Here is a 25,550-nt window from a genome sequence, read left to right on the forward strand (position 1 = left end):
CTTCAACATCATGTTTTTACAGATGCAGGGCGGATTTTTAAAAGTGAGTGGGGGTTGGGGCCATGGTGCCCGTTGAAGCCAACTCTCATGTAGGGGGCAGGGGATGGGGTTCTAACGGTACTCGCCCAGAAAAAAGTAAATTTTATACATAACTTGAAATATTCTGAAACATATTTAGGCTATGAACTAGATCTATAATTAGGTCTACACCAAAGTTTGTGCTAGTAACTATTTTCTATTTTTTTATTCTTTTTTTTTTGGGGGGGTGGACATCTCCCCCCCCCCCTCTACATTGGAACTATGTCTGTCATGATGTTCATCCTTAGAGAAGTTGCCTTCAATTTCTTAAATTCTCCTTAACCATGGTAAAAATATTTACAAAGATATAAGAGCAAAATGATGAATTCCTTGGAAATGGAAATGTACTGGTGATGTCAAAATGTTAATACCTTTTTGTTAATATGTTAACAACTTTCAACAAAATGATTTAATTGTTTACTTAATATATTAACATCAGTTACTATATTAACAATTCGCAACGAAATGAAATAACCAATTCCTTAAACCTTATAAGTAAGATATTCCACATTGTGCTGCAAAAGTATAAAATAATTATTCATCAATGTCATCAATTTTAACATTTTTCAACAAAATGATGACTTACGCTCAGAAAGTCATCATTTCAAGAATTTGTAGCAAAATGATAAATTGAATGAATTGATCAATTAAAAGTCTCTTCATTTCAACATCATGAAACAAAGTGACTAATAACTCTTGCAAGAGAATGTCCTTATTTCAATGGCGACCTTTATGTTTTCATACCTGTATGACTTTTGTGTCAACAAAAATGCAAGAAATTGTTCAGAGGATAATTGAAGCCACTTCACGTCTCACTATCATTCAAGGCAACATATGTCTTGACTAGCTACCACCCCCCCCCCCCCAAACCAACCTCTCCTCAATTTTTTTATTATTAAAGATAAGAAAAGTAAACAAAATTAATATGGTTCGATTATTACTAACTATCCTTTATTCCCAGCACTCAGTATTCTAACTAATTATCAGTATGAAGTAAAAAGATTCACATCCATCGATTTTCACTACAAAAATATACATATTTTTATGTTAATTCATGAGATAAGACACTACCCGAAATTTAATTCATGCAAGAATGTTTAAAAGAAAGAAGATCCATTACACAATTGTACAAAACAAACTAAATGCAAATCATTTCTTAAACAATTATGCTGTTCCCGAAATTGACCATTGCCCTTGAAAGGCCAAAAAGAAAATGCCCAGAGGGACCTGAATGCATCATTGGAAACTGTTTTGTTGCACCAAACATTTTACCCCAACCCCCCTCCTGTTCTCACATCCACCACCCCCTCCTGTTCTCACATCCACCACCCCCCCAATTTTTTTTTTTTTAAATATGATGAAAAGGCACTTATACATCACAAGTTTTTTTTCTACTAAATTTCAATTTAAAAATGTCCATCACACTTGGGACGAAGAATATTATAAACAAAAGACATAAACAAGCATAAATTGTGTAAAGCGAAATTTGTACCAAACAAATATATATGCTAGCAAACCCTTACCCACTGATGTTAGTACTATCATTGGCAACAGAACTGTAGTAGAGCTTAAACCTTCTGTGTTGCATAACCTAACTTTTCTGCTCAGTGATTCAAAATCCTTTTAAAATATATCATATATATAAACTTATATATCAAGTGGTCACCAAGTTCCTACATGTCAAAAAACCTATTAAATTTAGTATTTCTTTGATGGATTGGTAACATATGTTTGCAAATTATTGGATGCTGATTATCAAAAGAATCTTTCACCTTTCAAGCCTGTTGAAATATTTCCATTCTAAGGTTTTGGGTTACACATAAAACTCTTACTTATAGAAGGAGGAGAACTCTACATCCAATCTTCAACGGGGAATTTGGATTGCATCATCCTGCTCTGTTTTCTTCTCTTTCATCTCCATATTTTGCAGAAGATAATAACGCCATTATTATCATAATAAGCTAGCAAGTCATTTTAGGATAAATATGTGTCTGCTCAATTGGGCCCGGGTGCAGCAATAGAAATGAGCCCCAAAGGAGAGTTGACATTGAGCCAAGTCCAAACCAGGTTTTAGCTTGGGTGACCAAGTTTTGATATTTTGCAACTCTAGAAGCACCCTGATATGGCTCCCTGGGCCAACCTCTTCAATAATATAATTGGTGGGCCAGATGGCAGATTTAAAGATGGGGTACATCTGGATATCTAGACAGATAAGCGATGGGCCGTAAAGAGTACACTGGGACCATTCGTTTTACTGACTGCACCTTTGATACCATTACTAGCTAAACACTAGCTAAACACATTTTACACATAAGAGTGCCATAAGAGTCTTACGGTCTCCCATTGAGTTTTGTGTTGCATCTGGGGAACTGATCTAATGGGCTGTGTGTTAGACTTGTCCGTTCAGCCAATTTAATAGATCAACTCTCTGCTGTGTCAATGCAGATTTCTCAAAAAATTAACCAGAAAGCCAGCAGGCTTAGTGATTCCTTGCCTTATAAGTTTATACTTCATATGGTATCACCTGACTGATAGAGCAACTGACGAAAGAAGTGTCTTAAAAGTCAAGTACCAGAACATCAGACAAGAGTTCCAGATAACTTGATCATTGTGAAGGTATTACCCTACTGAAAGTTGATGACAGATAACAGTCATTAGTGGAAGTGGAAAACCCTCTCAGCCACTTTAAAAGAGGAAAGGTCCTCAAAACATGAAACAAAGGTTATAGAAATACAACCTGCACTGATACCTGTGGGGTGTAATGATCCAGGCTTGAGCGAGGAATTTGCCAAGGGAGGGCCGACCCTGTAGGCAAACTTGTAGGCAAACTATCAGAGCCATAGATTCAGCATTGAAAACTATCTAAGTGTAGCGCCACCATGTGTTGGCGGTCGCCCCCTACGCCCCCCCCCTCCTTGGCTACGCGCCTGTAATGATCTCAAGCATATTACAATTAATGTTGGTGTCTAAAGTCATCCATTAAAGATAACATCTCAAATTAAATCTGAAATGGCCTGCCATACAGTCCAGCTAATTGATACAGAAAGAACAAATTACCCGAACCACTTAAAACAAATCAAGCATAAATTATGAATATTGCATTTATGTAATGCTCTTCAGCAATATGAGTTGGTTGTTCATTGTGGTCATATTTGATTTACAATTTTTCACATTTAAAGTGAAGGGTAACAGGTCTAGGATAGAGTGTGTAGTGGTAGGGCATAAACAGGAGGTGTGGGGGGGGGGGGTGGAGGTGGTGTGATTGGTGAGAAAGGGTCAAGGAAGACAGACAGCATTATTACAGTTACCACCAAGTTACCTTTTGTCACTTCCCATAATCTCTTGGATAGACCCTGTCATCTTGATCTGCATGTTTTGTTACTTTCACTTAAACGGAACAGAGTAATTACTGCCCCACCACCTTTGCAGGGATATCCTTATAGTTGAGTTTGGCCAAATACGGTGCCTTGTACGACCCCAGGTACAGGGCATCACCAGTGTCCAACACTTCGCTGACCGAGTCGATCACTTCTCCGGTCGGATCGTGGAAACTCCGGATGATTTCGCCGTCTTTACTCAATTCAATAATCATGCCATGCTTTGGCAAGTATTGCAGTAGGAAATGAGGGCTGAAAAGCTATAAAAAAAATAAATCGGTAAATATAGATAACTTTTACCCCCGAAAAAAAAAAAAAAAAACAGTATTTAAAGGACCAACATGATGGTGCAAGCAAATTAAAACCTTGTAGTCGGAACTTGTGTAGGTTTGTGTGTCTACAACACCACTTTAAACCAGCTAGCTGCATTTACAGCATTATATCTCCCACTGCAAATATTTATGTTTTAAGCACTTAAAATTCAGTGACTATTTACTGGCTAAATTGCCAGTGGCTATTGCCCATTTACGGGTAGAAATTAAACTGCTGCTTGCATTTCTCTGCTAGTACAAAATTAATGTTGCTGTTGCTTGAATTCAAGGAAAATTTGACCTAGATGAAACATAGGGTTCAAAACGTATGACATTCTCAATATTTTTGAAATTCTTGTCAGCACTGAACGGTACCTTTTGACCTTCACAGAATGTCTTACCAGCAGCAATCAAACTTTTGACTCACGACAATAACAACAGTTTCATTCAAGCATATATAAATATTCCTTTTCAAGTTCATATCAGTCAATTTGATTTAAGTTCATTACATTTTCACTAAAAATGACCAAATAAATAACAACAATTAATTAAAGAGGGTTATGTCAAAATAAGAGGAAAAATACAAAGAGAGATTTATTCATATGTATTCTGATTGGTTGAAGGCATTTTAAAAAAAATAATAAAAATATAAATATAAAAATGAGCTTCACGGATTGGCAGTGAGAACTCATTTTTCAAGAATGTACAAAAATACAATTATAATATGGATCTAAATTAAACTCTTGGTTTTGTGGTTCGAGTAAGCTTCTTGAGTTGATTTTTGCACATTTTTCCATTGCATAATATCATATCCGACAATGATATACAAGTTTCATTTCAACTAAACAATTTTGGGCTATTTTACCAAATCTGCTGAATTTTTAAGAGTTCCAAACTGAGACATGTTTCAAAGAATTTTGTTGCCAAGTGCATATGAATTTAGGGAGATAGACAGGATTCCATGTCATTTCATAATTCTTTTGACCGGACAATGTTACTCCCATAATCCTGTGCAATTTGTGCTGGCTTCCTGTTAAAATAAGAATGGTGTATTATTATTACAAATGTCCCTATTTGTTTTAGCAACGATCACATAACTAAGAGCAAAATAGGAAACATCTTTCAAAGTTGTTGTTACCTTTTGTTCTTTAAGTGTAAATGAAACATGACAAGTTTAACCAAAAGAACTGTATTTTTGATAGGACAAAATGTGTCTCAAAACGTTTACCAACATCAACACAAAGAGCTGTATTAAGAGGACTCACCAGAGCTTATATTAACATGCACGGTCTGATCATGAAATATTATTAATAAAAAATTAAAAAACAGTCAGTATCGCATCATTGCATATACTGAAGTTAATACTCAGGTAAAGAAACTGTTCACAAATCTTACAATGTTTTTGAACCACTACCAGGATTCAAGGGCGTAGGAACCGGGGGGGCTGGGGGGGCGCCAGCCCCCCCAGTGAAAAATGTGGAGGGGCGGAAGTATCATTCCGCCCCCCCGCTTCGCAAGTCAGAAAACCCCTTTTTCATTTCCAAATGAGAAAAAAAAAATCTCATTTGGAGCACCAAATTGCATCTAAGGCCAGGTGAAAATACAAAATTAAGTTTACAAAATGGAGTGGGTGTTGAAGTGTGCTATATTGCACCAAATTGCATCTGAGGCCACCTGGAAATGCAAAAAAATCCAAAGGGGAGGGGGACACCCCCTCCCCTTAGACCCCTCCCCCAGGCCGGCCATCAGTCTTCAGCCCCCCCACCCAAAAGTACCTTCCTACGCCACTACCAGGATTTATTCTGTAATGAATATCTTTAACATTTGTCTATTCTCCTTATTAAAGGATTGGTTCAGGTGTTTGACATGTCTATTTTGTATGAAAGAGCACAAAAAGACAAAAAGAACAGTGAAGAAACTACCATGATAGCATGCTCTGTTAAGGAGATATGACACTTTGAAGATATCAAAATTTCTTTGAAAACGACTGGTGTGGAAAGACTATACTGTGAAGGTGTGATGTCACATCCTCACTTCCTTAACATTTGTGAATATATTTCTTTAAAAATTATTTACATTTTTTAACATATTTGAAAATAATATAATCAAAAATTCTTCAGATGTTTAATCTCAAATACTTCCTTTGACAAATATGAGATCTCCTGACATATCTTTTGGTTGAAAGTCATGAAATCTTACAAAATATTTAGAGAAAAAAACAAAGACTTTTCAGGGATGTGAAGATGTGACATCGCAGCTAGTCAGATTTCAGCAGTTTCTACACAATCTGATAAAACTTTACACTTGAATATCTCTTTAACCGAAAAAGATATTTGAACATTTTTTTCACCCTTGTGTTTCTTTTATTGTCCTCTTTCATATACATATAACATAAACATGTATGACAACTGAACCAATCTTTTAAGGAGAAGAGTTGATATTTACAGACAAGGCTAACACAAAGATGCATAATTTCTCTTCCACCGCATGCTGCCCTTTAACAATCGAATGAGTTAGTTAAAACAAAGACAAATGGTGTAACCAGAGTTTGCAATGAGCGGGGAGGGGTGGGAGGCTGGGGGGGGGAGGTGATGTCCGAGACAGGAGTTTGGCTCAAATCTCAAAAGGACAAGCATGTTGCCTGTATGTTTCTATCAACCTATCACAGTCACATGCAGGTGTAACTTGCGATGAATTTTAACAGTTTCTTCTTTTATTAGGTCAAAAGCTTGGAAAGACCATGGGGACACTAAATATGCTCTCAAGAAATCAAATCTTCTTAAGCACTGTCTCCAAAGGAGGATGAGGGGGCTGCAGCATTCTGCAGCATGGCTGCATAGGATGAGCTATTTTGTGCTACAATTTCATATTGATTCAGCCTTGCTGCAGGGGACTTTGCAGCTGCTGCAGCATTTCTTTTTTGGCCTGGTAAATTTATTACTTGACACTGCTACCATCAGTGTGTATAGTTACTCGTGTTATTTAGGAAAAGTAGATTGAAAGAGGTTTCACAGATAATATCTCCTTCCCACTATCCCCACCCCCACCCCACCCCACACATTCACTGGTTACACCATTACGGCACAGACTACAGCAGAAGTGGGTGAGTGTACTACAAACCAACCTTTGCAATCTGTTTTCTCAGCCAAGGTCGTCTGCCCATGAAATCTGAGAGTGTTAAGAGATCCTCGGCCGAACGGACAGGCCCACTGAGTGCGACCCAGTAGCCACCGTTTTTGCTTAGCCTGATATTATCAGGAACTTTTGGTAAGTTATCGGCAAAAATTTCTGTTTGGCCCATTTTATCCCCTTTCAGGTAATACCTGAGTCAGAAGAAATTTGTCGACTAAAATTAATGGCGGGTGTGATAATTTTGATGCTTAAGCATGTGTGGGTTAGAAAGTTAATTATGCATGTTAATTATAAAGTTATCAAGTTGGTCATGCATGCTGGGTTAGAAATGTTTATGCGCTACTGAGTTATGATGACACCTTATCTGAGTTTACCTTCCTGTACGATAGGACCAGAAATAAACAACAAGAATGAATGCACATTGCCAGGCCGTGAAATTCAGGCTATTTACACAGGCTAAATGACCATGGACTTTGCCATTTGCTATTAAAGTATGACCAACAACAACTAAACCTGGGAATTTCCTGCCAGTACAAACTCAATGTTGCTGGTATTTTAATTCCAGTAAAATTTTAATGGGACTTGAAATTATTATACCAGCAATTTTTTTTTTACACACTGGCAATTTTGTTTTCTAGTAAGTGGCTAAAATTGTGAAAATCTAGGCCTCATTGCTGTAGTGGTACTGTACAGGAAATAGTTCAGTCCTTTGTACAACAAATCTAGGCCTGTTTGCTGTAGTGGTACAGGTAATAATCCAGTCCTTTGTACAACACTTTTTGAGAATTCTGAAATTCTAAAGCCTGTTCATCATAAAATACTGAATGTATAATATTATGTTATTGTGTACAAAAACTGCTATAGTAAAATGAACTTGCTATACAATTTGTGTAGCAAATCTGTCTCTTTGGCTATGCTGAACTAGATGAATAATTTCCTTTAGTGGCCCTAAAGTTTCTAGTTTTGGAAACCACCCCTCCTTCCCCCTTACCCAGAAAATATGACTATCCCTTGTGAGAGCAGCTCGAGTGTTGATATTTTGCCCTGGGCTATTTTCAAGCTACTCTCCAAGCCCTGAAACATTCAGAAAGGTAAAAAACATGATATCTTGCATAACAAGCTGCTCTATGAACCCGGACTACAAATTGAACGTGTCAGCTAAGCATAAGGAAAGGGATGTGTCAAGCAAGGAACAAAAAGGCAAAAGCTTTAAAGACTGTTAATAGAAACCAAAGAACAACAAGCAAATTTAGACCTCTAGGATGTTCTACATTTAGCATGTTCCTTGGACAGTAAGGGAAAGTATTCAGCAATTATTGTTCATGCTGTTTTTGTCTCATTCTCGTCGTTTGTGAACAAAACAAAAAAATTGCGAAAAAATCTTAAACCTTAATGTGACAAAATTGGTGAAAGAAGCAAAGAAGCACAGAACTGAAAGCTTTGATTATAACTAAAGTAGTATGTCACACCTTGATTATCTTTAATTTCAATTGCTTTCATACTTTACATTACAAAGCCTACACTGTTTGTTCTCTAAACATTGACATTACAAGCAGACAACTCATCTCTTTGTTTAAACTCCAAAGAGGTTTTAGTGAAGCAAGTTTAGTGTAATAATTTTTCACTGCAAGCATCCCTTACATGGAAACAAGTCCCCCATAAATATAAATACCACGTTTCGAAGGAGTGCGGAAAATGCTTGTTCAGTTGTATTGTCACAGTTCAGCTAAGTAAAAGGAATAAAAGGGCGCACCTTGTCGACAACTTCAATTCTTGAGCACACCATTCCTTTTAAAAATGTCTTCAAAACAAAGAGGATCTGATAAGATGACCCTACCTGAGCCACTTCAGCACAAAACTACAGAGTTAGTAGGTAAAAGTATACGTGTTTGTGAGGTAACTGAAATGTTGTGAAAAGGACATGCATGCAACTAAAACAAACATAAAACATAAATGAAAATAAAGAAGAAAAAAACTGAACGAAACATCGAAAAATGTTGATTGATTTCATGGTTTTCATGATTTCATGGTTTTCATGAGTTGTTGCCCTTACCACAGGCAACTCAAATACCCACTGAAGAAATATCTAAGTAAAAAAACTGCCTTCAACCAATCAGAACCATATAAATGCCTAAAGTTAGTTTTATAACCTCCACCAAGTTTGTGCTTCAGAGAAAAAAGCATTTTGTCTTTCTTTTGTTCCCCCAAAACAACACTAAAATTACCTTCATCAACTGTTTTCTCAGCATTGGTCTCATACCCAAAAAGTCCGCGATGGGGTACGGGCCGTTCCTCAAGGCAGCAAAGTGAATTCCGACCCAGTAACCACCAGATTTACTGGGTCTAATGTTGTCTGGAAGTCCGGGTAAATTATCTACAAATATTTCTTTGTTCCCAGCTTTGTCGCCTTGAATGTAATACCTGAGAAACATGGGAAGAGTTTTCGAGCACCAGTGGAAGGGTTTATATAGTATCAGAAAGGAGGGAAAACACATCGTGTTCTTGTACACCTTGGCACTGATCAGTGATAGGTGAATTTCTTCAAAACTTATTTCTTTTTGAGTTCGTTTTAAGATTGAATGTGAATTACCATGGTAACAAACTTTTAAAGCTGAAACCTTTTGAAAAAAAAAACAGCTTTTCACAGTATTGGAAATTTCCAATTTTTGTAGTATTAACTTTCAATATTGCTTCATGATGGTACATGAGCAACAATTAATCAAACCACTAATCAAAGCATCCTTCATATACTGCAGCTTATTCAAATGATTGCGATATTTCTTCTTTTTGGTTCGTGCCTCAAGTGAAATGAATTGAATGTGGTTTTGCGTGTACCAAAATGTGTAACCAACAATTAACGGTGTAACAACACACAAACAGCATAAAATACAACTGTGTGAGAAACAAATGTACAATGCAATGCATACACACAAACATTACATGCAGGGAAAACAGGAAAGCAGCTCCTTCTGTTTGAACAACACGGTTTCACCAAACCTACCGAGTATTAATCAAACTAAGATTGTAATTAATCAACTTAAGACATTCTCTTACAGTGTTCCACCAGGTTAATGCATTAACAAGTGTGTGGTTACTGAATTTTGACGCCATTCTTCGAAAAGCTTTGCTCTGACACTTTAACAAGAATTCAAAAATGCTATAAATTAGAGAAGTTCAAACTGTTTGACTGTTTTACTGCACATTTGAAATGAAACTTGACAAGCTGTATTGTGAAAAGTGAATTTCATGACTGAAAGCATATTCACAAATGTCAATGATAACTAAGAAAGAAAAAAACTGTTTTAACAAATATCACATTCAGCACAGTGGGTTTATTATTTAAGGTATTTCTTTATGATGACATTTTTAACAAACTGGAAGCAATATATTATTTCAATTTTTTTTTTTTTTAAAGTTGGGCTTTCATGCATGCAGCATTTACCTGGAAATGTTTCCTCAATTTTCACAAGAATATAAACGATATTGCTGAGATTAAATTAAAAGCTGGGCCAACCTGGTTTGTTATTCAATGCACCACAAATATGTAATAAACTATTAATAAGTGAGATGGGAAAGCTAATAACATTAATAGGGAAAAAAAAAGAATAATTTTGCAGATGGTATACTCAAATTATTTGCCCATATTAATATTCAAAAAATTTATACTACCTATTAGGGGGTTGAGGTAGGGAGGGATTAAAAGGGAAGTTAGTTCTACATGGGTCACAAAAATTTGGGTGGACACAAGGATGCACGCAGCTGCTATACATATATATATATATAAGTTGAGTGTATATCTGGAAGGGGGTGAATAAATATTTATACTATGAACTAACACTCTGTGGATTACCTTCATATGGCAATGTCAATATTTACATATTATTGTACTCTCATTTTTGGGGGAAAGCACACAAATACTGAAACTATCAAATGATGGGTGTTAGTTGGTGTTTAAAATCTTGTGGGTTCAATTTGCCATGACATTAGAAATGCAACAGTTTGCCTAAAAGTTAATGTTGCAAGAAACAATTTGAGGATAAAATGGAAAAAAATTCAGAATGAACACACAGACTAGTGTATGAAACAATTGAAGACAGGTTGGTCCACGATATATTTGACAGAATTTGCTAGTTATTTACCTATTTTTCTACATATCCTATTCCATTTTGTACTGAATTTAAAATCTAAAACTCTTGTCAAAACCAGGATTGTTGTTCATACTTGTCTCCATTCTTCATGTATAACATACTGTTCAAGTCACTTCTTGCAATGGAACAGCCCTTCCTCTGCTCTTATCCTAAAGCACCCAATCACACCAGTTGAGATATAAACTAGAAAACAAACTCCTTCTGTAAATCATTTTCCAGGTTTTGCTGTCTATATTCACTGTCATCCATCAAGTCAATCAGGAGAACCAAACACACGGTTACCACACTTTTTACTAAATATGAAATTCCAAACTGTTTCAGACTGTTTTCTACCTTTTAGTTTGAAGCCTACACTAATGAGGTCCTAATGTTAGGCTACCTATAGTAGAGCTATACAAATCTGACTCTTGCAAACAAATAAATGCTTTACACCTAATTTATGGTGAGCGGGTGTTCAAAGGTCCATGAGTAGCATTTTCAACACAATTAGATTGATGCTATAAAGTTTATTTCATACTTCTAAAAGTAAGCTGTGATACCCACAAATTCATTCAGAAACAGACTTGAATTTCTTTCAAAGTTTGCAAGAATAGTTACTGGTGCATTTCAAGTTTCAATATTAGGTTCAATAAAGTGGAAAGAAAAACACATCAAAGTTATACTTACTTTAGAATACGATATGCAGAGGATTCACAGATGAGCATAAACTGTTGGTCAGGAGAAATTTGGATACCATTGGGAAAGTAGAGATCAAAGAGGGCGACATTGCTGAATCGAGTTTTTGGATTGAACCACATTAACCTGTATTCCACCACCAACCAGGAAAGAGATGAAAAGCAACGTTAAATCTGAGTAAAAACTTCCAAAACTTCACTTACTTTAAAATATGATAAGCAGTGGTTTCACAGATGAGCAGGAGTTCTTGGTCAGGAGAAATTTTAATTGCATTGTTAATGAATAGCTCTAAGAAGGTGACAATGCAAAGTTGTGTGCGTGGATTGTACCACATTAACCTCCCCTTAACCCCACGTAATGAAGAAGAAATAAATATGAAAAGAAACTTGCTCCATTTGTTAATTTTGTTTCAATAAGACTACACAGGCAACAACGAGTGTTGTGGGCAAGGTTGGGTTGAGGGGGTAGAGGGGGTGTAAGGGAGTTTATTACAAAATGAGGCACAATTAATATCACAAAGAGAACTGAAATTGGCAAGGTTGGGTTGAGGGGGAGGGGTTAGAGGGGGTGTAAGGGAGTTTATTACAAAATGAGGCACAATTAATATCACAAAGAGAACTGAAATTGAGATTAAATACACCTGATGCAAAGACATTGTCACCTTCCCTCCAAACCCATGCCTGTTCAAAACCCCAAATAGTGGTAACGCAACAGTGAAAACAATTTAGCTGCTGATAGTGAAGTCTATAACTGGATGGGATGTGGGGATGGGATGTGGGGATGGGATGTGGGGATGGGATGTGGGATCGTGGCAGGGATGGGATGTGGGGATCGTGGCAGGGGATGGGGGAAGAAGCAAGCATTTTTTCAGTGCTGTGGTTGAGTGGATAAAGGCTGCGGGCATTACAAGCATGAATTCATAGCATCTGGGAGGCTGTGGGTTTTGTCCCCTGGCCACCCAATGTATAGTTTGGTTATCATCCTGGAAAAATTACAGTTTTAGCTAAAGTGAGCTAGCCTAAACCTATAAATTGAATATTCCGTTGATGTGAACTGTAAGTGATAAGACATTCTCACGTTTCTCCCACATGCATACACGGCCGCTCTGATAACTTGTCAATTAAACCACCTTCCAGGCTGATCTAATTATTTATTATTCTTACTCATGTGACAATGAAAAAACCAAATTCCCTCTATACTTTTCAATGCAAATTATAGCTCTGTCTACAAAGAATTTGACCGATTCAAACTGACCTTCCGTTTGGTGATGTTTCTATCATAATGTAAGGAAACTCCCTCCTTTCCCACTTAAAGTCAGAATCAGTGAAGAAAAAGTCCCCTCCGGGTAATCTTGTAACATCATTACCAAATCGTATAGAATGACCCATGTATGTCCTGCTTGCCGGAACTAGCTGTGTGAACTCCCCTGAAAGTCAAATATAAAACAGTTCAGTTTAGTATATAAGGAATCCAACAGAAGATCATGGGATTGATAATGGAGCAACACCAGCTTAAGCCCAGCCTTCTCTTTTTGATGATTATTCAGAAATTTAGGAGGCAGGTGTGTAATTGTAATTGTAGCACCATTCCTGCTCCCAGGACCACCTTAATGTCCCCATAGGGAGTGTTCCTCAGCTCAGTGTACACTATGTATTCCACGTCCAGAAGTTTAATGTATCATAAGCAATAATACAAACATGTTAAACATTGATATCATGACTGTACAATGAGTACCAGTTACACATACTGCCCTATGGCCAGTGTTATGTATGTACTAGAAGTATTACAAAACCTGTTACATTGACTTCATGACTCTACAAATGAGTACCAGTTACACATACTGCCCTATGACCAGTGTTATGTAATTTACTAGTAACATTACCAAACCTGTTACATTGACTTCATGATGCTACAATGAGTACCAGTTACACATAGTGCCCTATGACCAGTGTTATGTAACTTACTAGAAGTATTACAAAACCTGTTACATAGTCTTCATGACTCTACAGTGAGTGTCAGTTACATTTACTGCCCTATGACCAGTGTTATGTAATTTACTAGTAACATTACCAAACTTGTTACATTGACTTCATGATGCTACAAAGAGTATCAGTTACACATACTGCCCTATGACTAGTGTTATGTAATTTACTAGAAGTATTTACAAAAGATGTTACATTGTCTTCATGACTCTACAATGAGTATCATCATACCGTACTAGAAGCATTACAGACCTGTTACATTCACTTCATAGACTCCAAGGTAAGCATCTATTACGTACAGGGTTCCATGTTCTGATACTTGTAAACCTAGGGGTCTTCCACATGTGTGTTCATTTTCCGGAGTACCTAGGAGTATAAAGAAAGAAAGACATGAGCGTAACCAGGGAGTTGTTATGGAAATAAGGTGGCCACTGACGTGCCATCAAAATGGACGACACATTGATGATTCACATCGATGATTCAAGGGACATGTTCTGAAGGATTTAAAAACGAGAGTAGAGGGCGATAGGTTTGGAATTGAGATATAAAAAAGTTGTGATTAAGGGTCAAAGGTGAATGGGAGTAAGAAAACAAGTTTAAAGATGGCGTTTGAATCCGTGAGATGATCGACGAAATACAGTAGAGAGAATAAAAAAAATCCTTGTTTCAGACTGATTATTGTTTACGTAAGAACAGGACATAACAAAACAACATGGGCTGCTAGTAATGAACGATGTTCATGAGCTTGTGCAAAACCATGCAGCTCACAATGCAATAATACTTACAAAAAAAATGAACATAATATGTAATTTCAATACAGCTAATATGAGGCTGGAACATATTGTACTTGTTTGCACAGTGTTAGGCCTATATGTACATCTGTTTACGGAAGCCAGAAGGCCAAAATTACACATGCATAACTTTTAAGAATATGTACCTGCATTTTTAATGAACTGTATGGTTTACTAAATAGAGTTTTGTGTAGGGTCACTTTATCAAAAAGTAAAAGTGGTGAAGAAATACAACTTGTTCTGAGAGCAGTGCTTTTTAACAGCCTACAATATGTCAAATAATTATTTTGTGCCTAAAAAATCCATCTATTAAGGTATCTGATTATCTAAGGTGACTAAATATCTTGCAACTTACAAAAATCAAAACATTTTCAGGTTGCTTGATGGATAATCACATTTATTTATTCCAGAAAAAGAAACCATTCACAGGCCTGGTTTTCAATATTTATCTCTTTGAAAAATAACCAGTTTTTGTCCATTGAACAGATCAGTTGCACCAACTTCAAAATCTTCAAATTTTCATAATCAGTCATCCATTTTGATATAACTGTAAACTTAACTATAACGTTTGAAACTGATCTAAACACTTGGGTACCTATGGGATATATTCTGCAACTTTCCTTTACACCAAATGTGGGTCATTAGTAAGCTAGGCTACAAGGTGCCTGCAGAGGTTATCATAGCTAAAACCAATGGCACAGAAAAACATTGGTTATTGGTTAATGTAGATCTAGTAAGCAAAACTTACCACACGGTTCCTCGCCAAGTTTTGCAATAACTGTAAGTTTGTTGTCGTTTTCGAGTCTCACTATTTTGCCATCATAAGTACCAGTGTATATTTTTCCTGTACAAATGAAGGAAAGCAGAAAAATAATTACAGATTAAAGAAACCATGTAACCATGGAGATTATTAGCTCCCTATGGTTGGTCAATTATTTTATTCATTTTATTTTCATCAAGAATCTTGATTCTAAAGAAGTAATATTATTTTTATCACTGTTCTTAATACCTTTAGGCAACGTGAATCAATCTTTCATGGCACATTCCCCAATTTACACTAGCCACATTTACAATGGGGTTCTCCTGCAATGCCCACAATCAACAGAAACAATGTTATATGGTTCCCACATCAGTCCAATCTAGTTCAGCAAAACTTGACTAGCTGTAGACTTAGATCATAACAATACCGTGAGTTACTCACAAGTGATATATACAATTTTGTTTGTGATTATTGAAGAACAGATCTTAAGAAATATATTTTCGAAGTGACAAGTCAAACTAATTGCTTAAAGCACCCTGAACATGCTTCTCCAGTGCACCTTTATCGTTCGGCCAAACTGTACAAGTGGAACCTTGAACGAGTTAATCACCCAGGAAATTACTCTAGTGTGTCTTCACTTACATGCAAAAGCTACCATGTACATAGTTTATTCAGCAAAAATGAACATACAGAATAACCATTGCACGGCTTCTGTAGGTTTGTACAGCTAATATGTTTGATATGAATAATATCGTGCCTCATTTTTCTGTAGTGTTTATCTGATCATGGACTGGATCGAATCAAGTTTGCAGCACTTCACAAAGTGCATTTATTCTCTTTCATGAGATTATTACTCCAAAGTGGAAGACAAGCAGGGAGTTTTTACAAAGCTCTGGCTGGCCGTCATTTGACTTGAAGCAGTGATGGTGCTGATCAGTAACTTTCCCAGTCTTTCAACGAGCATTAGAGCCACAGTTTAATGTGAACTATGAATTAACCCAAGCTTTTGCTACAATATGAAGGCTTGAATTGAAGCTTTACAGTTGTTTGAGGTCATGTGACCTTAGACAGATGAGCACTCAGTTAACTCAAGCAAATATAGCTCAGAGCAAGGATGGAGAAAGTGTGATGACATTGGGGCAAATATTGTCTGCACCAGTAATCTACTTTAATATTATTGACATTTTGACTATTTCACGTATGATAGCACAAGCTCTCAGTGTTCTGTATGGACTCCAGGGATCACATTAATGCACTTTTTTGCACAATTTCTTTATTCCTCACTTACTCTGCTGATCATGTGCTATAAATTTATGCAATTAAGTTTTAAAACTACATCTTTCATTTCTTAATAGAAAAAAAAAACTTTTTTCTGGAAACCATTTCCACATAATTCTTACCAAATCTGTACCCATTCCTTTCTTCATGTTTTTGGCAGATATTCAGTTCTGTGATGGCAGAATTCCTAGAGAACGTTAACATGATGTTCACTCCTGTTTGAATCAATTTTTGTTGCTTCCAATGGCGCTACTAAAAATATCGCTACATTGTGCAATGAACGAAAGAACTCAAAACATTACCTTCTAAAAGCACAAGAGATTCTGGTCCAATTATCTCCCCTTCAAATAGTCTCTTGGCCTTCTGAAGTACATTATTTGGTTCCAGTGCCCCTGTCAGCGGTCGTGGGGTCGGAAGCCTGCAAAGGATAGATGTATTCAACGATCACTGAAACAATCTGTTTACTGTCGTTTGATATCAAATTCTAATGAGTGTTAATTATCAATTATTGGTGACTTGCTAATTTAATATTCTAATTCTGCGAATATTCCTGCCGACCAAAATTTTGCCAAATTCTTCCACTGTGTAGTATTTGTTGTTTTGTTTTACTTTCACATCATATGAAGTGTACTTATGAAAATGCATTTTATTTACCACGTCCACTGTTTCTCACAAAAAATTATTAAGTCAGAATAGTATTTCATGACTAATATTAACCCTGTATTCTACTTGACACAAAATTGACCTGAGTAACTAGCAGAGCTTAAGCCTGGAAACTTAAGCTGAAAGTCCATGCCCTGATCAGCTAAAACCCTCTCCCATCCCATCCCACCACCTCCCACCACCCCCCCCCCCCCCCCGCAACACACACACCCATTGCCTTGCACTGATAGTGCTTTACAGACAAAATATATGCATATAAAATGGTTGCATCATTGAGGGCAGCTGAATCCACATCTATTTCCCACCAATATCATATGAAGCATCAGTTCATTATTATTATTTTTTGTAATTTGTTTCTTTCTTCTATATACTAGAATTCTTTAAGTTTGGTTAGGGGTCGTGAAAGGGTCCATCACTCTACCTTCCGATGGACGGCAGGATTGTTTCACTGGATCTGGCCTTGGTAACTAGTACTATATATACCAATGTTACAAATCTTCATCTTGCTAAAAAAAAAGTGCAACAAGCTGGCAGTAACCTGTACCAGTTAAAATGGTGAGTTCATAATAATTATCTGCTTCAAGTCTGATTCTTATACAGTAGTAGGCTAGGCTAGGTACATCCACTCTAAAAGTATGGTGGAGGTATGGATAGGCTACAAAAATCTGCTGTAGTTTGTTTCAAGCAAACACCGGGACATCAATGCAACGAGCCTATGATATCAATTCTGTTTGATTACTTACTGCAAGAATCTTGGCTTGATAGGTGAATCCATTCTAAGCACAACAACGATACCGATGATGATGATGAGAATACCAAGGTAAAGCAGCCACCAGAAATATTTACCAAACTGTTCCCTGGAGAGCGTTAAGACAGGATAAATAAAGAGAGGATGGAATTGAGTATTTCTTTCGGGGAAAGCACACTCATATGAATGTACCTTGCATTTATCACTACTTTTAACAATATTAACTGGTAATAGTTAGGCCTGAAAAGGAGTCAACTGCTAAGGAAGTAAGTAAATTCCAGAGTAACAACAATTCTATCGAAAAATTAGAAATGGCTTCACAATGAGCGTAATTGAAGACAGCTGAGATCATCTGTCAGAAAATACTCAAATATCAGAGTCAAAATATCTTAGAGTAAATTAAACCTCTATGTTTAGCTTTGGTGCCATAAACATACTGTATGAGTAGATAATGCTTTACTGTTCAAGTTTTACATAGCAGTTTTGTCTCCTATAATGTATGTTACGGTTTCTGTGTACAAACACTGCTGTACATCTACACTTTTATAGCAACTTGACCATTTTACGTAGGATTTTGCCATGCGGTACTGGATAAATTATTCCCTGTATAGTGGTCAGTAAGTGGTCAGTTACACACTTGCGGTCAGTTTAAACACATTTGACAATCTCTGCTATTTGGTGCCAGCAGTTTTTGGTTAAATATTAGTCAATCCAATTTATCATGTTTGCAATTGCTCATAGTATTGCACATAGACAAGTGTCAAAACAATCACCTATTATTTTTTTCATTAAGTAATGCAGGATAAGTGAACAGTAACATAACAAACAGACGTATGTCTATACTTAGTCTCCTACAGTAGTACTTAGTTCCAACAACCTTGTAAAGTTGTTGCTGTACTGTAGAGCTCTGTATATTGTGTATGCAGTGTGAAAAACAGGGTCGAGTTTTTAGTTTTACTACAATTTCTAATAGCAACGCTACCTGTAGAGGAATTTTGTTCTGCATTGGTTCATATAGCTTCTTTTCTCTGAAATTATTTCAAATGATTGCAAATTTGAGGTGCATGAAATCTAAGGTTTATTCAATGAATCAATTCTCATGAAGAGAAATATTAATTGGATTCATTAATCCCTTCTTGATCAATTAATGAGTCAAATACATAAAGCAACAAAGAATCAACCGAGAATTAAATAATAAAACTTCACTTCTGAACAATTGGTCTCTTGCTCATCAAGAGAGCCATCAATTCAATCAACCAATCAATCAATTACTCCAATAAACAAATAATAAAAAAAATCATGATCAGCAAGTCAACAATAAACTTTCCCTCCTGACTAATTGGTCAATTGCTCCATGATCAAGCCTTCGATCACTCAAATCAATCAATAAATCAACAAACAAATCAACAAACAAACGATCAGCCGATAATTCAATCATTAAAACTTTCAGTCGTTCTGATCTGTTTTTTCTTACCAACATGTTGGTGGCCTTTTCCTTAACCTACTCTGCCAGGGTGTCTGTGGATTTTTGGATGATGATCCTGTCGTACCAGCCTTGGGACTTATCTCCTCCACTCCTTTCCTCTGCCTTACCTTAGAATCGTCAGACATTCTGATCAAGAAGGACGGATTTCACTGCACAAAAAAAAGAAGTAAAATGACAATTTATTTATTCATATATCTTGATTTGTAGTACCAGTACAACTGCATGAGCATGAGTACCAGTACAAATCCTCTTGATGTGAGTACAAAAGAGTACAAAAGTCTTTAAGCATGTGTACCAGTACTCAATCTTACACCAATATCTAGATACTGGATTTCCAAAATGCCCGACACGTTACGAGTATGATAAGAATTCCACAATGCTGAGCACACGCGAATAATTTATTCGGTATCGCACAGCTAGCTGACATACAACTTTGGCCGAATTGCTACGCAAATGCAAAAATTTATAGCAGTCTTCTGCACACCGACCCATACTGTCAACTTACTGTGTAAGCTTCCAAAGTGCTCTACCATTGATGGGACACAAAGTTTGCAAATACTGTTAAGTAAACAGAAACATGTTACTGTAGAGTTCACTCTAAGTTCATGGTATTTTTGGGTTAATTAACAGAAAATATAATCTATTGACTGTTCATAAAGTTGAAACATTCCTACAACTTGAAATTATGCAAATTTATCAGATCCATTACAGCAGAAAGTATAATGCTGCTGGATTAAGAGCTGCAACCTTACTGTATCTCTAAATACATCCAGCTGTGAATCATCGATCCAGCATAGCATCGTTAAATGCTATGCCAGCTGGTCAAATTGCTTTCTACACAAGTCCAAAGACGTACGGTACTTTTCTACACAGAAACCATTAATTTTTATTTCAGGGACAAAACTTCAGTGCCTTCAAAAACTGCTACAGAAAATTTGCACACTAAATTAAATTTCCTGCATTAGCAATGTTTGTTAACATGTCAATGCTCTGCAACAAAACTTCAAAGAAATTTTTATTCCATTTGAAAAGACACAGAATGTACGGCTTTCTGAAAAGTTACAATTTTGGTACGACAAAGAGAACTATTTACTTGAAGCAGCAAATTATCAATAAGAATATTTGTCCCAGTGGAAACCTCAAAATTTGTTTTCAGGAATCCACTGTCCTTCGTAGAAATTATTTTATGGTCCTTTGCTTGCGGAATAGTACTGCATTGCCAAGTTTGTCCGTATGGCGACTTACATCACCAGATGTTCCAGCCGTGCTGATAAAATATAAGCTAGTGACAAACTGTTAACAATCAGAATGGTTTCTATTGCTGGTACAGTACTTGTATACACTAAATTGGAACTTGCAAAATATGTAAGAAATATATTAGTTCTACAGCACTACCTATACATACCTTCCTGCATAGTATTTGATGCACTCTGTAACACTGACTAATACATGCACTCATAGGAAGGAAATGCAAGCATCACAAGTTTTATTTTTCTTTCAGACTTTGTTATATTAACTTTAACTTCTTTAGATTTCTTTATAAGCATGTATGGTATGCCAGGACAAAGGTCACGTTCAATACTGACAAAACAGATTGATTTTCAATAAACAATATTTTATTCATGAAAAACAAAATAATCAGCTTTTAAAAAAAAGAAAGAAGGGCATCATCTTTGCAGTTTGCTATATAGTTAGTTTTTGCTAGATCTGCAAAAATTCTTTCATTGACCTTTAGAGTGCCATTCAAGCATCCCCACGTCATAACTTGCTTTGTCTTTCAAAGAATGGTACACAATAACAACTTCCATATTGAAAGCTGTATGGAGAAGTGTGGTTCCACAGGTTGATGTACTGTGTTAGGTACATCTAAACTGATGTTACTAACTTATAATGCTAGTCTTTGCTAGATACTGCTTCTACTTTCATTCTGATTCCATTCTGTCTGGGTAGGGTAGGGTGGGGAAGGGTGGCAAAGGGTGGCAAAGGGTGGGGAAGGGTGAGGAAGTGGTAGGACGGAGAGTTCTTCTTTCTCTACTAAAATCTTCCTAGATTAAACGGAAGAAATTGTAATGCGGTTACTACTTTGAAATCTGTAATTCTATCAACAGTACCACTCAGCTCTGGCTTCACCAAGCTGGGGAGATCCTATGTACAGTGAATGCTGCACTCAAGCAGAGAATCTAGGGCTTGCCATGCATGTACACGAGCTATGGTACCCAAAGTAAATTGATCACTTATAAACAGTATGGTTAATTCTACAAACAGTTTGCTACCACAGATGGATATTACAATGACTGACAAAACTGACTCCTACCCCTCCATTTTGCTGCCAGCAAAAAGTATTTATGATTCACTTCCTAATTACAATCTAAATAGACCTAACACAATAGAAACCATCTGGGAGAATTATATGTTGCCTTTAGTTGTGAGTCTGTACATTTTTCCTTTATTTTTAAAGGGGAGGGGGTGATTCAATTTGTTGAACTTAGGACCATCAGGAGGTGAGTTCTCTGGAAGAGGGTGTAGGGAAAATGGTGCGATCTTTTGCAACTGCCAAGGGACAAACTTTAACAAAATTCCAATATACTGTATGTCAGTAGATGTACAAACATTTCCTTTAAATTGTTAAAATTATTAAGCTGTTCAGAGATCAACTTTGACACACAGATCTCATGTTTCACACAACAAACATATCATAAACTACATCATGTGTGGGAGGGGAGTAGGGGAGAGAGGAGTAGGGAGAGAGGGGAATAGGGGGAGTGGGAGAGTGCACTCTATAGTCTATTGTTAAATGCCATGCTATATGCTAGTCACATGGTAGACTAACCATACATATGTTGAGGAAAATGATACTCAAACCACCTATGCCTATGTTTGTAAATGCTGAGGCTGAAATTTTACCGAACTGCATTCTGAATTCACTTTATAGTTTGGAACAACAAGTGGGACTTTATAGTGTACCCTTCTGCTACTTGTACTCATGCTATCGGCCGTTAACCTAACTGCAGAATTAAGTTGGGAAGCACTGCCGGTATAATTTAGTAGTCAAAACAGGCTACTTATTGTGCTTATAAAATGCTGAACAAAGAATGGAAAAAACAAAATCAAAAGCTATACACAAGGAAATTGAGTGGGGGGGGGGGGATGGGGAATTGGTATTTTACTTCTATTTGTTGTAGTTTGTCTAACAGAAAACATACTGTACCAAACATGTGCATATTTAAGAAACACTTGCAGGATAAATTCCAAGCACACAAACATGTGCTCTTCGCTAAATCCCTCAGAACATCAAAGATGCACATGTTTAGGATGGTTTTGGTTTCCAGCATGTTTAATGACAGAAACATTAGAAGTAACCATCTAAAATATGCAAAAGCTGTACTGTTGATAAACAATGACGTATGATTTTTCAACCACAAAGGCTTTAGCAACAGTTTGGATGTGTCTGTTGAGGTTTTTACAATATTTACTGACAGTGTTAATTATGGAAGCAGGTCATGACATACAACCCTATATGAAGGCCTAGCAGGTATGGAAACACATCAGCTCTCTCATACAGTATTTAAAGCAGTTCCTATGTACGTCAATGTTAGGCACAGAAACTTTCAAGCTGGAAATTTCAGCATAAATTTACCTTTCTGACTTCAGAAATGGCATATTCTGAGCATTGGAATCCATTAGAGTCGTAATGTATGTTTCAGCAATGAAACATATGAAAAAGTGATTAATTTTCATACCTTTTTTTCAAGGCAATTGCTTTGAAAATGGTGTTTGAGCGATGATCATTTACACTACTGAACGTCATCCACAAAAAAAATTGTTGACCAGATTTAAGCTACCAAAGTAATGGCTGCCAAAACCAACTTGAATACTTATCGGGCAGATAATGGCTATGCTCATTTCATATAAAATATTCCCTCTGGCCGATAAGTATGCCACGCAGAATTGGCTGTTCATACTTTGCTAAACCTGTATAGTTAAGGCTTCATAATTGACGCACCCTCGTAATTGACGCACCATCAATTATTAATAGCAACGATACAGCAGGCCACCTAAACTTTTTGCAGTCAAGCAGAATTACATATTTCATGAGTTTGAATCCATTTCAGCTATTTGCTGACCAAATTGTGGTATTTATTAAGCTATTAACACCATCCCCCCAGTTTTACACATTTTTTTGACATTTGGAAATCTTACTCCCAAAAAATAACCAAAATTACTTCAATATGATACAACTACTCTCTGGGACCTGACCTGTCTGAGCTTAGAGGTTCAGAGCATAGCAAACAGCATCCAAAGTCAATGGATGTATACTTATGCCTACACTACAGTTAGCTTATCGACGAATGTGTCAATTTAGGTGTATGAAAGAACTTGACACAGCAGACATTTTGAGGTCACATTCTTCTCAATTGTACGTTGCGTAGGCACAGAACAATAAATATTTTGAGATCATTACATTTGTGAGGAACTACACATATGAAAAATGCATGCAGTTGAGTGATTTTGATTTTATGTTGACAGACATCGTCAATCAAATCCTTAAGTGCGTCAGTTATGAGCCCACCATGCTACCAGATATTGCCTATGAGATCAAGTATTACAGATCTTTTTGGCTTTCATACAAACAGTAATTACTGAGCAGTTTAACTTGGGTCTTCTTTCCCCCCTTCTTCTTCTTATTAATACTGGTTCCTCAATACACTCAACAACTAAGATCTAACTTTCTGAGTCTGCTGTTGGCGATACTGGGAAGTTACTCAGCAGTTTCAACTAATTGTTGACTCTCGGACTTTACACGTTTATCCTAACGTTTCAACTTACTCAGGATAGGCCTAAAATAGCTTTATTGCACGATACGTTATGCTTGAGTGAGTGAGGTTAAGGTTAACCATTAGGCCTACTTCATTAGGCTGGCTACGATGCAGTAGCTTAGGTCTATTTGCTTACATATTTCTGGGTATACCTCTGCAAGCGGGTGCCACACTTTCTTCGTTAATGCTTTCTTCGTCCACGTTTCTTTCAAGTTCCTTGTCTATGTCTATGTGCAGTACCAAGTTAACGATAGTAGTACTGTCTGGCTGCCACTAGCTGCTCGGCTTTCCTGGAACGCTTCCGGGATTTCCCTTGCTTATGCGTTGTAGCACCCTTATTTGCTACCCGAAGGCGGATGTGAACCACTGTTCAGTGATGTAAACATTGCACTGGGGCTAAAACTATGGAACGCAAGGAGGACATTCGATCATGATGATAATATACACTTGCAGGTGATAATATTATAAATATAAAAGTACCCCATGATAATGTAAAAGTGCAGTTACAGACAAAAGGAAACAATATGACAATCCATGGAGTTGCATATCTCATCGCTTTTATAACATAATGGATTTCCACTGACCATTTACCTCGGAAAAGGTCAAACATAGTGTGAGGACATCCCTGTCCTGAGTTTCAGGATATTTTTTAGAGTTTTTGGTTACGATGGTAACCTAACATTTGCATTCATGATAGCGTATGTGTGTGTGTGTGTGCGTTTGTTTTGCTATCTGACTGAGGACTTGAACAAAAGAATTTCAGGTCCTCGGTTGTGATTTCTAAAGAATCACCACGTCCTCGGAAGAATTCTATTGTATGGGGTATTGTTAAGGTAAGGGTACGTGGATTTGAACAATGGAAAATACAATGGGGTCCTCGGTCTGAATGTAATGCAAACATGTGTGTGTGTGTGTGTGTGTGCATTTATGACGCCCAGCTTGTAAACACGATATCTGAAGAAGGGAAAGTAGGAACGATTTTGTTTATTTGGTATGTAGAAATATCAGATTGAGTACAAGAAGCCTATTGTTTTTGGTTGAGGTCAAATGTCATTTGGGGTCACCAGGGGTAAAATTATGAAAAGTTTGTAAACATGATATATCAAGAAGGGAAGCATGGGCAGATCTCATATTTGCTGTGTAGAAGTACCATATTGAGTAAAAGAAGGCTATTGTTTTTGGTTGAGGTCAAAGGTCATTTTGGGTCATCTGAAGTCAAAGTGTGAAAACCTTGTAAACGTGATCTCTCAACATTGGAAGCTTGGGCAGATCTCACACTTGGTATGAATGAGTATAACATCGAT

General features: G+C 36.8%; 1 protein-coding gene across 5 annotated transcripts; it reads right to left on the reverse strand.

Annotated features, from left to right (window-relative positions):
- Positions 1 to 292: 292 nt before the first annotated feature.
- Positions 293 to 24,619, reverse strand: LOC139970616 (adipocyte plasma membrane-associated protein-like). 5 transcript variants are annotated; one of them, XM_071976456.1, is made up of 10 exons: positions 24,399 to 24,619; positions 19,418 to 19,578; positions 17,939 to 18,052; positions 16,835 to 16,950; positions 15,243 to 15,338; positions 13,956 to 14,069; positions 12,976 to 13,147; positions 11,713 to 11,847; positions 6,891 to 7,089; positions 293 to 3,715 (listed from the first exon to the last, which is right to left on the reverse strand). In XM_071976456.1, the coding sequence occupies exons 2-10, from the start codon at positions 19,552 to 19,554 to the stop codon at positions 3,485 to 3,487; spliced, it is 1,314 nt and encodes a 437-aa protein (XP_071832557.1). In that variant the 5' UTR covers positions 19,555 to 19,578; positions 24,399 to 24,619; the 3' UTR covers positions 293 to 3,484. The 5 variants fall into 5 exon arrangements, with proteins under 5 accessions (XP_071832557.1, XP_071832556.1, XP_071832561.1 ...); XM_071976455.1 differs by having other exon boundaries at positions 24,383 to 24,618; XM_071976460.1 differs by lacking the exon at positions 6,891 to 7,089 and adding an exon at positions 9,124 to 9,319 and having other exon boundaries at positions 24,383 to 24,614.
- Positions 24,620 to 25,550: the final 931 nt, after the last annotated feature.

The sequence above is a fragment of the Apostichopus japonicus genome, chromosome 8, assembly GCF_037975245.1.
Source record: "Apostichopus japonicus isolate 1M-3 chromosome 8, ASM3797524v1, whole genome shotgun sequence".
NCBI classification, from domain to species: Eukaryota; Metazoa; Echinodermata; class Holothuroidea; order Aspidochirotida; family Stichopodidae; genus Apostichopus; species Apostichopus japonicus.

Excerpts from the sequence above, each read along its gene's own strand:
- LOC139970616 (XM_071976456.1), bottom strand. The coding sequence starts at position 19,554 with ATGTCTGACGATTCTAAGGTAAGGCAGAGGAAAGGAGTGGAGGAGATA. Across the intron at positions 18,053-19,417 it reads AAAAGGCCACCAACATGTTG|GGAACAGTTTGGTAAATATT; the intron begins GTAAGAAAAAAC and ends AACGCTCTCCAG. Across the intron at positions 14,070-15,242 it reads ACTTGGCGAGGAACCGTGTG|GTACTCCGGAAAATGAACAC; the intron begins GTAAGTTTTGCT and ends TTATACTCCTAG.